The sequence below is a fragment of the Taudactylus pleione genome, unplaced genomic scaffold (assembly GCF_031769625.1).
Source record: "Taudactylus pleione unplaced genomic scaffold, aTauple2 ptg000225l, whole genome shotgun sequence".
In the NCBI taxonomy this organism is placed as follows: Eukaryota; Metazoa; Chordata; class Amphibia; order Anura; family Myobatrachidae; genus Taudactylus; species Taudactylus pleione.
In genome coordinates, this window is record NW_028284627.1 from 8,473,565 (window position 1) to 8,491,078 (window position 17,514).

Sequence of the window (17,514 nt, forward strand, 5' to 3'; positions counted from 1 at the left end):
CACTCCAGTCCAAACCAAAAAAATATATATTTTCTGTGTTTGTGAATTGTGTGCGCAGTAGCAGCACGTGCATCAACAAAGTAGTGCCAAGCGTGCGCCTGTGTCATAAGTAAAGGGCCGGCTGGCTTGACCGTTAAAGGGTGCTGTAACCCCCAAAGTACACTCCAGTCCAAACCAAAAAAATATATATTTTCTGTGTTTGTGAATTGTGTGCGCAGTAGCCGCACGTGCATCAACAAAGTAGTGCCAAGCGTGCGCCTGTGTCATAAGTAAAGGGCCGGCTGGCTTGACCGTTAAAGGGTGCTGTAACCCCCAAAGTACACTCCAGTCCAAACCAAAAATAAAATTATTTTCTGTGTTTGTGAATTGTGTGCGCAGTAGCCGCATGTGCATCAACAAAGTAGTGCCAAGTGTGCGCCTGTGTCATAAGTAAAGGGCCGGCTGGCTTGACCGTTAAAGGGTGCTGTAACCCCCAAAGTACACTCCAGTCCAAACCAAAAAAATATATATTTTCTGTGTTTGTGAATTGTGTGCGCAGTAGCCGCACGTGCATCAACAAAGTAGTGCCAAGCGTGCGCCTGTGTCATAAGTAAAGGGCCGGCTGGCTTGACCGTTAAAGGGTGCTGTAACCCCCAAAGTACACTCCAGTCCAAACCAAAAAAAAAAATATATTCTGTGTTTGTGAATTGTGTGCGCAGTAGCCGCACGTGCATCAACAAAGTAGTGCCAAGCGTGCGCCTGTGTCATAAGTAAAGGGACGGTTGGCTTGACCGTTAAAGGGTGCTGTAACCCCAAAGTACACTCCAGTCCAAACCAAAAAAATATATATTTTCTGTGTTTGTGAATTGTGTGCGCAGTAGCCGCACGTGCATCAACAAAGTAGTGCCAAGAGTGCGCCTGTGTCATAAGTAAAGGGCCGGCTGGCTTGACCGTTAAAGGGTGCTGTAACCCCCAAAGTACACTCCAGTCCAAACCAAAAAAATATATATTTTCTGTGTTTGTGAATTGTGTGCGCAGTAGCCGCACGTGCATCAACAAAGTAGTGCCAAGCGTGCGCCTGTGTCATAAGTAAAGGGCCGGCTGGCTTGACCTTTAAAGGGTGCTGTAACCCCCAAAGTACACTCCAGTCCAAACCAAAAATATATATATTTTCTGTGTTTGTGAATTGTGTGCGCAGTAGCCGCACGTGCATCAACAAAGTAGTGCCAAGCGTGCGCCTGTGTCATAAGTAAAGGGCCGGCTGGCTTGACCGTTAAAGGGTGCTGTAACCCCCAAAGTACACTCCAGTCCAAACCAAAAAAATATATATTTTCAGTGTTTGTGACTTGTGTACACTGTGGCTGCACGTGCATCAACAAAGGAGCAGCGCCAAGCATGCGCCTGTGTCCCATAAGTAAAGAGCCGGCTGGCTCATTTCTTAAAGGGTGGTGTAACCCACAAAGTGCACTACTCTCCAGCAAAAATGAAAAAATATTTTCTGTGTTTGTGTGCGCTTTAGCCGCACGTATATATCAATATAACATAAATGGAGGACCAAACTTTCTCCGATAAAAATAAAATAGGGAAAGATCAAGAACCACTTCCTCCTAGTGCTGTTGCTGCTGCTGGGAGTTGTTCATCATCCCAGAGAGGAAGTAGGAACATCACTACTTTTACTAAACAATTGACCCTCCAACAGTCCCTAGCGAGGAGGATGAAGTACGACAGCAGTCATCCTGAAGCAAAACGTATAACTGAGGCCTTGACTGCTATGTTGTCGTTAGACGTGCGTCCGGTATCCGCCATTAGTGCAGTGGGATTTAGACAATTGATGGAGGTAGTGTGTCCCCGGTTCCAAATCCCGTCTAGATTCCACCTGCATCCTCAAAGCAGCAGCGACAAGCGTGCGTCTGTCTGTTAAAGGGTGGTGTAACCCTCAAAGTGCGCTCCACAAACAATAAAAATATTGTTCTTTTTTTTTCTGTCTTTGTGAATTGTGTGGGCTGTAGCTGCACTTGCATCCTCAAAGCAGCAGCGACAAGCGTGCGTCTGTCTGTTAAAGGATTACATCGGTGACAGCATCCAAGTAGGCATGTCAGACAGTCCGTACCTGTACTGGCAGGAGAAAGAAGCAATTTGGAGGTCCCTGTACAAACTGGCTCTATTTTACCTGAGTTGCCCCCCCTCCAGTGTGTACTCCGAAAGAGTGTTTAGTGCAGCCGGGAACCTTGTCAGCGAAAGGCGTAGGAGGTTGCTTCCACAAAATGTGGAGAAGATGATGTTCATAAAATGAATTATCAACTCTTCCAGGGAGACCAGCCTCCGGAACGTACAGAGGGACCTGTGGTTGTTGATTCCAGCGGGGACGAATTAATACTCTGTGAGGATGAGGATGTACACACTGAAGAGGGTGAGGAATTGGTGGATGAGGATGACATCTTGCCTCCGTAGAGCCAGTTTGTGCAGGGACAGATTAATTGCCAGCTTGTTTTGTGGGGGCCCAAACAAACCAATCATTTCAGCCACAGTTGTGTGGCAGACCCTGGCGCTGAAATGATTGGTTTGTTAAAGTGTGCATGTCCTGTTTATACAACATAAGGGTGGGTGGGAGGGCCCAAGGACAATTCCATCTTGCACCTCTATTTTTTCTTTGCATTATGTACAGTTTGGGGCCTAGTTTTTCAAACTGCCATCCGGTCTGCCACTGCAGTGTCACTCCTAGATGGACCACGTGTTTGTGCCGCCCACTCGTGTCGCTTAGCATAGTCATCCAGCTACCTCGGTGCAACCTTTTGGACATAAAAACACTATTGTGAGGTGTGAGGTGTTCAGAATAGACTGGAAATGAGTGGAAATTAAGGTTATTGAGGTTAATAATAGCATAGGAGCAGAAAAACCTACAAATTCTGTGATTTTAGCTGTTTTTATGCTTTTTTTAAAAAAAATACAGATCCAAAACACAAAACCCAGAACCCAAAACCAATCCAGATCCAAAACACGAAGAAAGATCCAGATCCAAAACCAAAACACAAAAAGTGGCCGGTGCACACCCCTAATATATATTTATATATATATATATTGTTGAATATATTATTATTGTGGACATATAAATGGTCCAAGTTTGTCCATCTTGTCATTTATGCTATAGCTATTTTTAATTTAATATTTTAAATATATTAAATATATCATTTCATATTCCATTGCGCTCTCTTCCATTTTTGATTTTCATGGATGGATCTCATTGATACGTGCATGCAAGTGACGTCGGCATCGTATGCGGATCCGAACATATCGTTCAGGCATTCAGATCGTGAATGAGATTGACAGGTCTTGCATGCTGTAGGCAAGATCTGAAGATACGACGTACGACCCGTGGGTATGCGCATCGTTATGAGTGAATACTCATGATTTACAAATATTATGCACGATCTGTCGTTCTGATGCGTCGAAATCGTCCAAATTGTGCATAATATCATCTAGTTATACATAGATGCCATATCTGTAACTAGTGCACTACCAACATTTTGAATTCTGTTTGTTACACATATTGTACCTTTTTTTTTTTTCCTTAATAAAAAGCAGAGGCCTCTCATATAACAAGTATACAAAGCAGACCTCTTTCTGATGACTAATACAAAAGCTAGGGATTAGTGTAAATGCAGAGCACAGACTGGTAGGTAGTGCACATTGCGGAACACTCATGTTGAGTAATGTACAAGTTAGATACCGTTATGGTGCTTCCTTCCCACATTGTACCATTGGGAGCTGACATAAGCAGAAGACTGGTCAATACACTAACTAAAAGTGCGATGTTACATATAGAGTATACTAACCTATTTCCTGACTACATCAATCGCATTTGTCCAATTATAGTGTTTTACAATTTTCTTTATAAATGACCTGTATAATTATGTCCTCCTGTGGCAGACCTACTCACTCTGCAAGAAATATGTGTCCTTGGAAATTTTACATCTGCAGCACTCATCCACCATGAAACATACCATCCAAAGTGTCAATAAAAATTACTATTAATTAAATATTAAATAATATAAAAGAGCTGATCTCTTGTGTTTTTATGCATTCTGCCATTAAGATGTTCTAGAATCCATTTCAATTTTGAAGCATCATTGAATTAACATGTGTCACATACCATCTGGAGGGGTTTCCTTTTTGTGTCTCAGTGGAATAATACAGGTTGAGTCTCCCATATCCAAGTATTGCGAAATACAGAATATTTTTAGCATGACTGAGATAGTGAAACCAATGCTTTTTGATGGTTCAATGTACACAAACTTTGTTTAAGGCACAACATTATTAAGAATATTGTATATAAATACCTTCAGGCTGTGTATAAGGTGTATATGAAACAAATGAATTTCATATATGTACACAAACTTTGTTTGAGACACAAAATTATTGAAAATATTGTATAAAATGACCTGCAGGCTGTGTATATAAGGTGTATATAACATAAATGCATTCTGTGTTTAGATTTGGGTCCCGTTCCCAAGATATCTCATTATGGTATGCAATTATTCCAAAATACGGAATATTCCGTTATCCAAAATACCCCTGGTCCCGAGCATTTTGGATATGGGAGACTCAACCTGTACCCCTTTTACACCAAATATCCTGGGTCTGACCCGGGATTTGAAACATCGTTCCAATTTGGGACAGACCCTGTTCACATTGTGGCTCCGACCCGGGTTGGGCCATTTACACTGCACACAGGTGCAGTGTTAAGTTTTCTACCGGGGCTTTTGATGACAACCCTGTTCGCTACATCATCTCTAAGCTCCGGTGAGCCGGTTGTTCCTATGCTGTAAACGGGACCCAGGCTGGATGACATGGGTCCTTTCCGGGTCGAACCCTGCTTGCTACTCTGGTTGGATTGCCGTGTCACTGGATCCGGGTCATTGTTCGAGGGCCCTTTTACACGGAGCTGCAACCTGGGTTGACACGACAATAAACTGAGTTATTTGGCCAGTGTAAAAGGGGTATTAGGTGTTACTCCATGGCATACATAGCAAATGGGTTATTTTTAAGAAAATGTAATTAATGGTACTAATTCCCTCATTTCACACACCGAACAGCCAAGTTTTCCCCTTTCAGAAAAGGAATGGGCGTCCAAGATTAATTCATGCAGCCTTATAGTTTATGTTTGGGCAGGTCTGGAGTGACCAATTCAGTCAGCATTTTATTTATATATCATATGGGAAATAGTTAAAAGAAGTGCACAATAGACAATAAAATTAATAAGGGAGAGCAAAGTTGGAGTTCAGTATGTGCCATATATTTGTATGCCACTAAATAATTTTGGTAACCTTTAGTTAAAGTCCTGAGAACAATAGCAGGTTCAATTGAGAACAATAGTCTCCTATCCTGTTATGGCAAAATTTGTTCTAATAACGTAGGAGTTGTGGCCAGTTTCTCTAAATACAGCCCCCATCCTCCCCAGCACATCACATAATAACATTTTACAAAGGAAAGAAAAAAGCTTCATTAGGAAAAAGTCCAGGTCAATATGAACTGCAGGGTTATGAATGCGCACAAACATTTTCAATTAAGTGTTTGTGCGTTATCTCTGCAGGTGCAACAGATCATTAAAGAACTATTTAGCCGTAACCAAATAATTCCTAATGCCATACCTCCCAACATTTGAAAATGTGACAAAATAGGCCCCAGCTGCGATCTAGCCACTTTTTATTGAAACCTAGGGGCTTATTTAGCAGCTTGGTTTGCTATTTAGTAAGCCTCTAACGCAGTGTGTTCTGGTAACTAACGCTGCATACTGCAGTCCCCAAACAATATAGGAAGACTTTGCGATTGTGCCTTTTATCAAGCTCCAAAACAGGTTATGTTTTCAGGATCTCTTTAATTGTGCACAAATGATTTATTAAAATACAAAACAGAACCAATAATAATAGCAACATTTGCTGGCTCGATCATCCCCATATTATCCACCATTTCTTGGTATGAAAAGATCAATAGCAAAAGCTTTGAAATGACCTAGAGCAGTGGTTCCCAAACTGTGCGCCGTGGCACCCTAGGTTGCCTCAGGTTGGTGGTCCAGCACCAAATCAAATCATTTATGGTCAATGTAATGTAACTATGTGGACAAACAGCAGCACAAACCTGTCTACCACCACATAAGTGACCCTAAGGATGTCAGGTAAGCACAATTTACTTCACTTTACTAAATTTTTTCAGAATTTCTCAATATAAAACGTTTGGCTTAAGGGTGCCATGAAAACAATGCTGATACTCTAGGGCACCGTGGTTCAAAAATGTTTGGGAAACACTGACCTGCAGTAAATGTAATCACACTAATCAGGTCATTTCTCAGAAAATAGCAAACCTACTGTAGTTTGCTCACCTCATATTATAATTCAATGATTCCATTCTCTTCATTGATAAGGCTGCCCACCTCTGGACCCTCTGTAGTTCCCCTACACTACTGGCCAAAGTCTCAGAACACCCCCTTTTTCCCAGCTTTTATTGAAATTTATACAGTTTCATGTCTCAATGTACTCTCAAATAATTGCAAATAAAAAAGAAATAACCAAATCATTTTTTTAAACAAAATGGGCTTGAATTGCTGTAATGTCAAGACAAAATGGAAAAGTGCTCAAAACTTTACCCCATATTGAAGATATGGTCCAACTACTGATTATACAATAGTAATTCTATAATGGAGCATACACACGGACAGATTTTTCTTCAGATCTGAACGATAACGATTTAAAAAATCGTTCATATCTGAAGGAAAATCTGACATATCTGACATGCTTGACCGATGGACGATGCGGGTTCCCGATGGTCAGATAACGATATCTGACATCTGATGTGTTTGCAGTCAGACTTGGACGATTCCATTCATTTTAATACAGTCAAAAATCGTTCAAACGTTCAAATCTTTGGTAAAATCGTTCAATCGTTCATCTGACAAATCTGACCGTGTGTATGCTCCATAAAACAGTAGAAGAAAAGGAGCCTTCTAGCCAGGGCCGGATTAAGGTTTGAGGGGGCCCTGGGGCAACAACTTTGTGGGGGCCCCTATCAATATAATTGTATATATTTATATATACACATATATTTTTATATGCTTACACATACATACATACATTCACACAGAAAAACACATATATACACCACACATGCATGTGTCACACATACTGTACATTACACACAAACATACATACACGTCACAAACATACATTTCACACATACACACTTACCTTGCACTATCTGCACTGCATGTTGTGGATGGGGAGAGGACCTGGCAGGAAGGCACCATGTTATTAAGCCCCGCCCCCTCATGGCTTTGGACGCGATTCGCGGGTCAATAGGAAAGGGGCGGAGCCAAATGACACAATTGTAATGGAAATGCATCATATTGGCTCCGCTTCCAGCCGATTGACCCGCGAATCGCGGGATTTTGCCGCGAGGTGGGCGGGGCTTAATAACGGTGCCTGCTTTTGTGCAGCTGCTGCTATGTGGGTGCCCCGGGACGACCGCCCCTGTTCCTCCCCCCTATAATCCGGCCATGCTTCTAGCAATAGTAGCAATTGACATAGTGAGCACAAGTGTGAACGTATAGGTGAACCTATAGGTGGATCGTACGCAGACTGAGCGATTGTTTGCCATTGCGCATGCGTATGCATCGCAGTGCGCGTGCTCAAAGGCAGCTGTGTGATCCCGCAGTGATCGCCGTGCGAGTCCGCAGACCACGGAGGCCCATTGCAAATTGATTGACAGGAAGTGACCATTTGGGAGTGTTGACGGGGAGTGGTTAAGGAAACGCAGGCGTGCCTGGGCGTTTGAATGCCGTTTCATGGGCGTGCATTAATTAGCCACTGCAAGTGCATACGCAGTCTTACGTGGCAGAAGAGCTCCCTAGGCTGCGGCAGGTCAGACCTGCTGCAAGGGTAAAATGGCCGCCAATGTCCAATGTCACCGATATTTATGGGTGTTTGCAATCGCGCATGCAAGTACTTAGGCAGCAGTGGGTGTATTTATGCTCAGGTGATCTTTGCTTACAGTATATTTTCACAGCTGCGAGGTGGGAATGCGCGGCTGCGTACCCATTACTGTCCACCTCTGAATCAGGCCTTAAATGCGGGTAAAACCTAGGTTTATATGTGTGTTTCCTCCTTGGCAGCAGGGTACTCCTAGCCCTCAATGGATTTCATCAATGATACCTTTATATACAATGAGACATAAGTAGCACATATAGGGGGTGATTCAGAGGTGGACGCAGGTAAAACATTGTGCATGCATCTCGATGTTTACCACCAGGAGACTTCGATTGATATTGCAGATAGTCTGCACCTACCATAGGCATGTGCAATGTCCGATGGTGCACTGATAGTGCAGCGGATTTGTGCCGCAGCCAGTGGGCGTCTTAATAGAGTGCCCTTCGTCTTCAGCATTAGCATAAAGATGCAATAGCGCTATGCAACTGCGTCCACCTTTGAATAACCCCTTAGTGTATTAGATTTGAAAAGAAAGGATTTATTGAATACAACATCAAAAAAAGAAAAACATTTTGTCTAAATCTCATTGTTAAAGTTGCTATCGGTACTTAGCTTATTGCAGAGCTGGATTAAGACTTTGGGAGACCCAGGGCACTTAAAAGAAACTGGGTTGGGGTCAAATGTGCATTTTGTCATCATGAATGAGTTTTAAAAGGTGGCACATATTAAAGAAGCAATCAGACAAATTCCATCTTTAAAGGAATCTCAATTTAACATATACAGTGTAAATACAGAGAGCATCACTGTGAGCGCCATACATATTATTGGAAGGAAGTATGTATCAGTTCTATACCTAAGTTCTGAGTATGTGTAATGTGGTATATGTTGTGTTATGCTAAAGGTATAGGTGCATATTAGTGTAATCTATGCTGAAGAACCACAAACTAAGACCGCCATAGAGTATATAGAGCATCCCAGTGACCACCATACAGTACACAGAGCACCCCAGTGTCCACTTTACAGTGACCAGAACAGTGACCAGTGTCCACTTTACAGTGACCAGAACGTACCTTTATTTGGACATAAACAACTTTCTTCTTTCACCCCCTAGGTATGTAACATCAGACTACAACTTTTATTTTCTTCTATACATTTCCTCTGTACATGGGCGTCTTAAGAGAGGAGGGGGCATGTGTGCATTCCCTGTGCTGGGCCCCCTCCTCTCTCGGCTGGTCAGTATCCCTACACCTAACCCTCCCTTCCTGGTGCCCAAACCTAACTCTCCCCCTAGTGCCTAAACCTAATTTTCCCCTCCCCGCACCTTAACCTAACCCTTCCCCCTTGGTGCCTAACCCTAACCCTCCCCCTAGTGCCTAGCCCTAACCCTCCCCCTAACCCACTACTTACCTTCAGGATGCCAGCTGTCGGGATGCCAGCGCTGGGATTCTGGCAGGTGTTGGGATTCCGGCCACGGCATTATGAGCCGGAATCCCCGCATTCGGTATTATGACCACATCCCCTCTGTACGATGCTGTAAAATCTGTGATGCCTTATAAATAAACTTTGATGATGATAATGTATAATTTACAAGCAGCAGCCTGTGCTACTGGAGCTGTGGGTTGACTACAAGTCCCATACCATGTCAATTTGCAGCTTGGCAGCTGCTTGGAAATACCTTCATGTTGAGAGTTGTAGTTCATCAATAGCTGGTAAGCCACAAGTTTCCTCTCTACAACACAAAATGGCTTTCTAGGCTAAACACGCCTATTGGAGGACTTGGCTGCACCCCCAATGAATACTTGGCCATGGGTGTGGATCATTAGGTCTACAATAAAAAGGTAGACAATGTTTAGTTAGACAATACTAGTAAGACAGGCAATAGGTTGTCAGGGTCTGAAGGTCGACTGGTAAAAAGGTCAACAAGGACAGAAGGTCGACAGGGTCATTAGGTCGACACACAAATGGTCGACGCATTATTATTTTTCTAGCTCTAATCTTCACCCTAAACCTCCCTCCTGGTGCCTAACCATAACCCTCCCTCCTGGTGCCTAACCATAACAGTCGGGGTAAGTGCCTAGCCCTAACCATCCCTTCTAGTGCCTAACCCTAACCCTTCGGCAAGTGTGTAACCCTAACCGTCGGGGTAAGTGCCTAACTCTAACCATCGGAATAAGTGCCTAACCCTAACCATCGGAATAAGTGCCTAACCCTAACAAAACTAAAAATGTGTCGACCACTTGTGTGTGGACCCAATGACCCTGTCGACCTTCTTACCCTGTTGACCTATTGCCTGTCTAACTAGTATTGTCTACCTTTTTACTGTAGATCTAATGACCGGATACCCTTGGCCATGCCCATTGTGAAGTGACCAGTCCAACCAGGGCTGCCATCAGAAATGGTGGGGCCCGGCACTGACGAAATAGGCAGGGTCCCCAGCCTCCCCCTTTAAAACAGCAGCAATTATGTAGTATTAGTATTTAAAATGGGGTATTAATATAGTAATTATACTGTATCTGCCATTGATAATGGTGTCTGTATTTAGCTAACTTTTCAATTTGAACACATCTGGTCCCCTTCGGTCTCTCCATCCCAGCCTTGCTGTCCAATACTTGTCTCCAGCCCCAGACAGTGAGAACCAGCCCAGCCTCATCTAGTGAGCCCCAGATAGTGAGCCCCAGCCAGGACATTGAGACCCAGCCCAGCCGCCTGACAGTGAGTCCCAGCCCAGCCCCAGATAGTGAGCCCCAGCCAGGACAGTGAGACTCAGCCAAGCCCCAGACAGTGAGCCCCAGCCAGGACAGTGAGACCCAGCCAAGCCCCAGATAGTGAGTCCCAGCCAGGACAGTGAGACCCAGCCAAGCCCCAGATAGTGAGTCCCAGCCAGGACAGTGAGACCCAGCCAGGACAGTGAGACTCAGCCAAGCCCCAGATAGTGAGCCCCAGCCAGGACAGTGAGACCCAGCCAAGCCCCAGATAGTGAGCCCCAGCCAGGAGAGTGAGCCCCAGCCCAGCCACAAACAGTGAGCCCCAGCCCAGCCCCAGATAGTGAGCCCCAGCCAGGACAGTGAGACCCAGCCAAGCCCAGATAGTGAGCCCCAGCTAGGACAGTGAGACCCAGCCAAGCCCCAGATAGTATGAGACCCAGCCAGGACAGTGAGACTCAGCCAAGCCCCAGATAGTGAGCCACAGCCAGTAAGTCCCAGCCCAACCCCAGGAAGCCAGTCCCACACTCACCTTCTTCTTCTTCTTGTTGCTCTTCAGTCCTCCTCACAAGCCGTGGTTCCTCTGCCCACTCCAGTGTCTCTCTATCAGCGGCGGGACATCGTGACATCATGCGCGCCGGTCGCCGGGTCATCATTATCCAACCTGAAAGGGAATCTATCTACTTCACTCACCCTTGTGGCAGGCTGGGAATCACAGCGGGCAGCGGCAGCAGGTAGAGTACACAGGCGAGCGGATGGTGAGCATTCCCCCTTGATAGCAGTCCCAGCAGTTCCCCTCCTGATGGCAGCCCTGAGCACGTGGCAGGTGGGTAGGAGCGGGCGGGCCCCCTAAGTGTCTGGGCCCGGGACTCCAGTGCCGGCAGTCCCCCCCTGATGGCGGCCCTGCGTCCAACTTCTGTGTAACAGCCATGCCCCTGTTCTGGATCACTAGCTACAAAGATGGGTATGCACAACGTGCAATGTATCAACTTACTACAAGCCCAAACAATAATAAACACTGCAATACTAGCAACTGGTTACTTGCAATTTGGCTGCTATGGACACATACAGTATATCCTTGTATAAATGACAAAAAAATATGCACTACTTACACTAGTACCACACACTGACAGACGAATTTCTCTCAGCCAAGATGGGAAAGGAGGGTGTGGTTACAAGGTACTCTGGGCCTGATTCAGACCCGGACGCTATTTGCGGACGGTCGTTCCAAAAAAGGGGCCGGCTATTTAAATTGAGCGCTCGCTCTTTGCGTTTTGTTGACGCCTCTATGTCTGAGCGAGTGAATGAAAAATGCGCTCGCTATTTTGTAATGACGCCCCTTTGCCGTTCGCATCACACGTCATCTCCGGTATTTATTAGATTAATTGGGAACATCGAAAGGCATCAGAACTGCTCGCAGTACTTGTGGTAGGATTTTCCTACCGCAATCACTGCGAGCAGTTCAGGCTAAAAGACAACCAAGTGACATGGTCGATGACGCTCCTTTACTAATTATGCACTCCCATTAAACGCCCTTTTTACCATTAGGCACGCCTGCGTTCGGATCTCCACTCCCCCGTTTTCAAGCACCTTCCCCTGTTACCACCCACAAACGGTACATTCTGTCAATCAAATTAGCAGCCCCTCGCTGTTTTGCGACCCACGAATTCCGACCGCAATGACTGTTTTGCGCATGCGCATTACAACCCATACGCATGCGCAGTTGTGCAAACATCGCTCAGAGCGAGCGGCCGCTTACGAGCGGCTCTGAATCAGGCCCACTGTCCTGGCCCTGTCTGGATTCCCAGACCTGCCAAGGAGGCACAACCATGCCCCCGAAATGTCAAGACCATGCTCTCTGCAGAGACACATGGAGAGACTGCACTAGTATTCTCTACAGGGCATGGCCACGCCCACCCCCCTTCCGCCATACACTGAACACACCACCTTTCATTACATCGTATGTGTAGTTTATAGTTAATCACTCAACTAGATAATTATATTACAACAATCACAAATGTACATCCCAGCTTTATAGGTAGAAAAAAAAATAGGACAAAAAGTTGCCCATGTCTTGATCTGCCCAGCCACTCCCTGTTGGGTGAAGGTCACATACCAATATTTTATACCCTGTGTAGAATTGAGGTTGTTCTACTGTATGCAAATTTGGACTATTCTGATGTATTTATCCAATGACCTGATTGTTAAAAAAAATCACTTCTTAATGTAGACATAATGAATCAAGATATAAAGGGTGTTATAATCAGAAAATAAAACTAAATTGGTTTATTACAAATAATAATTGCAAATCAGGATCATACAGTATTGAAGATTATAACAATAATCAAGGAATATGTATCACAGCCAGACTTTCTGTTGGATGACTGAAAATGCTGAGATTATTGGCGCTTAGAGTCTGGGCATATATTAACCACTTTACTGAGATGCCACCTCAGACAGATGGGCTTTCCATAGACTCTGACATGGTTGCATCGCATGTGACCATCCTGTCCTGCTCCATCCCCTGGCATTTTAAGAGTAAATCCGTTCTGCCAATGTGCAAAACATATTTCCTCCTGGTTTAGGGATGGCCATTGACCATCGATAGTTTATAATTATCGATGGTTTACTAACAATGGAGAATGTTTTTACCCGCGATGGCAGAGAGCCACTGGAAAGTGGAACAAAATGGGTTTTTTTTCTGCTCCCAGCACAGAGCCTCTTTGGCGGTTTGCTAAGCTGCCCCCCCCATTTTTGGTTGGCACGTGGCTTGCCAGGCACCCGGCAGTGGTTCACCATATATGGTTATTGTACCATCGATGGTGACCATCTATGGAAAACCATGATGGCCATCCCTATCCTGCTTGTCTGGCACCCGGACAGTGATGTAACCGTTTCTGCCCACCGACATGACTGCTGATTTTGATCCCCAGAATGCTGTGCAAATAGTACTCTGGAGCACATGCTCTGGATAGTAAAGTTAAATTTTAGAGTAAAGAATAGAACTTAAATTTCCCTTTAAGAACTATTCATTGATCTCTGCAATCCGAGTGCAGATATCAGCTAGAGGACTGATGCCACTGGCAGATATATTCATACTTCACAACTCTCCCTGAGGGGTCAATTTACTAACACTGCACATAACGTGCAGTTAATGCCACTCCTGCTTCACCTGCTAGCGCTGCGAAGAAGGAGTCGGCTACAGCACCTTTTACTAAGAAACCAGCTGACGAAAAGGGTGACGGTTAAGTTCACCCTTCAGCGGTTTCTGCCCCCCTCCTTACCATCTGCAATATAGTTTATGCGCATGTGTGTCCATGTGATCATGTGGGGGGCGTGTATCCCGGCGGCTGACGTGTTGACTGTGGCACTGGCGCGTGACCTCCGGTGTCCGGCGAGTGGTCTGTGGAGCTCAGCAGCATTATTTTTTTAAAATTAAATAAACTTTATTCACACATTACATACATCATGATCAGAGACTTCTGGGATGGGGAGTATAGACAAGACAGGAGTCACCGGCAGCCAGGAGACGCAATGCGTCACGGAAGATGACAGGACACGGTAAGCATGAAACAATGCTTGATAACCTCTGCGGCACTTAGCACTGTCATGTGGCAGCATGATAAGACCCCACAGATTTAACGCGAGCAGCAGATAAGACCTGAACATCCATTAGTACATATCGAGAAGCGGTATATACTTGGGTGTTCAGGTCTAATGAGATCTTTGCACTCTGGGGGTCATTCAGACCCACTCGCAAGCGGCAGTACGCTCGCAAGTGTGTCGATGTTCCCCACTGCGCATGCGCACGACGGAGGGAGCTCCGTCGTGCGCATGTGCGAGACCCGGACTGCGACAGCCAAGCTGTCGCTCCGGGTCTCGCACCAAAGGGGGCGTGCTGTCGATGGTGACTGACAGCACGCCCCCTTTGGTGGGCGTGCCGGGGGCGTGCCTGCCAGATGGAGGCGTTCCCATGGGAACGCCTACCATCTGAAGCCAGCCCCACTGACATCACTAGTGATGTCAGTGGGAGTGATTTTGGCTCTGATAGAGCCCAAATCACTCCAGGGCTTGTGGCTGGGAAACCCTACCGCAGGGTTTCCGTCGCAAGTCCGATGGTCACGATGGTCAAGACCATTGCGACCATCTTTTTGGACGCTCGTATATGCTGTGGGTGGTGACCCACAGCTATACGAGCGTCCAGGAGGGCCCTGATTCAGAGCGAGGGCTCTGGTCAGAGTGTCCGGCTCTGAATCAGGCCCTCTGTTAGTAAATAGTCCCCTGAATGTCAGTGAGACTCCCTGGAATAGCAGCAATCTCCCTGACTCTCTGAAGAGTCTAACAATCTCCCCGATTGCGCCTTACCCCCATTATGTAGCTGTTATATACTTGGGGGGAAAAAAAATCAGAGCTACATACATTCAAATTGGATCAATGGTGCCGTTTCTCTGCATTGGTTATAAGGCACAATGATCCCTAATAAGCTAAATGTATTTTAATATAAGGTTTCTCAGGGCCACTTATATGGAACCCCTTGTAAAACACAATACATGAGCAAGCCCTGAAAAGTATCAGTGTATTTTCATCAACATGTAGCTCTTACTAACTGCTTTGGGGCTGGTTTACATTTGGATGTAAGTCAGATTTATGACACGCCTCTCAGATGTAGCAGTACACGCCACTTTACCACTGCGCTCATAGGTGTTGCTTTCACAATCTCCCTGAAATGCTTAAGAGTAGGCAACTATGGTTAAATAATTTAATGCCACTTCAGGAGGGGGGGGAAGTTATGTTACAAAGGAGACATATGGACACCAGAGGGGGGTGCATCCATGATCAATAGAGGCAAGAGTAGTACCAGACACACTGGACATCTGGATCCAGGAGAGGAGGAGCACAGCTGTACTGTAGCTCCATTCCATTGACTGAGTTTTCTCAGTCTCAGAACATATCTTTTAGGATTATTTTTCCCAACTCCTGACTCCCCCAGATATCTTTATACAACCAATTCCTACACCTAATGCAGCATGAAGGGGCTCAGTGAAGGTGGCAGTGACTGTGTGTAAGTGTCTGATCAGAGAATAAAAGGACAGCTGTCCAGCCTCATAATCCAGACATATCCTCACTCTGTCACAGGGAATGTTGTCAGGTAACCGGATCTCTTTATTGTCATGTATCACTGCATACTCACTATTATGCCTCACCAAACACCATGACTTCTTATTACCTCCAATATATGACTGACGTCCTCTCCTGTCTATACTAGGATAACACATCCCTACCCTCCACAACACTGATTTACTGACATCCACTTCCCAGTATTGTCGCCCCGAGGAGAATCTCCTGATGCTTAATACCTGGCAATCCTTAAACCTCTCTGGTGTGTTTGAACATCTCTGATTTTTATATGACACAGATGCAGTTTTTCTGTCACCTGATATATGAATATTAGTAGCAGCTGTGTCTACATCCAGTAATAGGTCTGTAGCTTCCTGAACATAGATGCCTATATTTATACCTGTTATTACATCAGATAAAGTGTGTAATTTTCCTGAGAGGAGACCCACATCCAGATCTCCTGTATCACGGACCTGTGTATAATGTCTCTCTCTATTCTCAGTATCACACAAGTCACCTTCATCTGGTTCCTGTAAGACAGTCACTGGATCAGACATGTTACACAGCTGCTCAATGTGATGCATCTTCCTGGACAACTCATCCTTCTCTATTTCCAGCTGCTGAATCAGATCAGAGACTGAGAGTGAAACGCGCTGATCCTGCTTGGAGAGCTCACTCAGGACTCTCATCTCCAGGTCTTCCAGCTGTCTCCTGATGTCTCTAAACAGGGCAGCAACTCTCTCTGTTACACCAGCTGCTTTTCCCTGATCTTCTCTCCTGCGCTCCTGCAGACTCTGGACTCTCTTCTCCATCTCTGCTCTCTTTGTGGCCAGTTTCTGCAGAACATTTTTCAGTTTCTCCTTTTTTTTCCCAGAAGCCTCATCCAGTGATGCCATCTGATGTCCTCTGTGTTCCCCGATCAGACAGCAGGATACACAGATACAGGCAGCATCCTCAGTGCAGTAATATTTGAAGAGTTCCTTATGGACTGAGCATTTTCTGTTCCTCAGGGAAGTGGTGGGATCAGATAAGACATGTTCTGCGGACTTGCTGTGTACTCTTAGGTGATTATCACACAGACATGCTTCACAATGCAAACAGGATTTAGCAGCAGGTATGGGGGAGTGAAAACAGTAAGTGCAGAAGATCCCAGTCTCCTCCTGATCTGGCCGAGTAGACAGGAAATTCAACACTATGTTACATAGTGTTATGTTCCTTTGCAGTGTAGGACGCTCCTGAAAATCTGCTCTGCATTCAGGGCAAGTATAAACTCCAGATGCCTCCTGTGCATCCAGTACTTGATCAATACAGACCTGGCAGAAGTTATGTCCACATCTCAGGGTTACGGGATCTGTATAAATATTCAGGCAGATGGAACAGTTCAGCTCCTCTCTCAGAGCAGCAGACGCCATCGTTCACCGCAGAAGGAAGAAATGCAAATAAAAGTCTCTGACACTCAGAGTTCACTTCTCCACACAGGGTGAGGCTTGTTGTTCAGGTGTTATCTACAGGCTCAGTTATACTATGGGAGTACATACAGGTACATCATGCAGAAAAGTTTCTCATTTGGAAACCCATAATGGTCAATCAATAACCTTAAAAAAAAAATCATTTTTTTAATGATTAAACAAAATGTAGTTTCAGAAATATTGTCATAAAAATGACTGATTACAATATAAATAATGATTTGTTCCATTCTTGATGACACAGTGAGCAGTGGTAAGTTGCTTTGACTGTGT

The 17,514-nt window shown here is 45.1% G+C and overlaps 1 protein-coding gene across 1 annotated transcript; it reads right to left on the bottom strand.

Annotated features, from left to right (window-relative positions):
* Nucleotides 1-15,618: 15,618 nt before the first annotated feature.
* LOC148517241 (E3 ubiquitin/ISG15 ligase TRIM25-like) lies at nucleotides 15,619-17,205 on the bottom strand. The gene has a single exon (XM_088478968.1). The coding sequence runs from the start codon at nucleotides 17,185-17,187 to the stop codon at nucleotides 15,619-15,621; it is 1,569 nt and encodes a 522-aa protein (XP_088335094.1). The 5' UTR covers nucleotides 17,188-17,205.
* Between the last annotated feature and the right edge of the window lie 309 nt (nucleotides 17,206-17,514).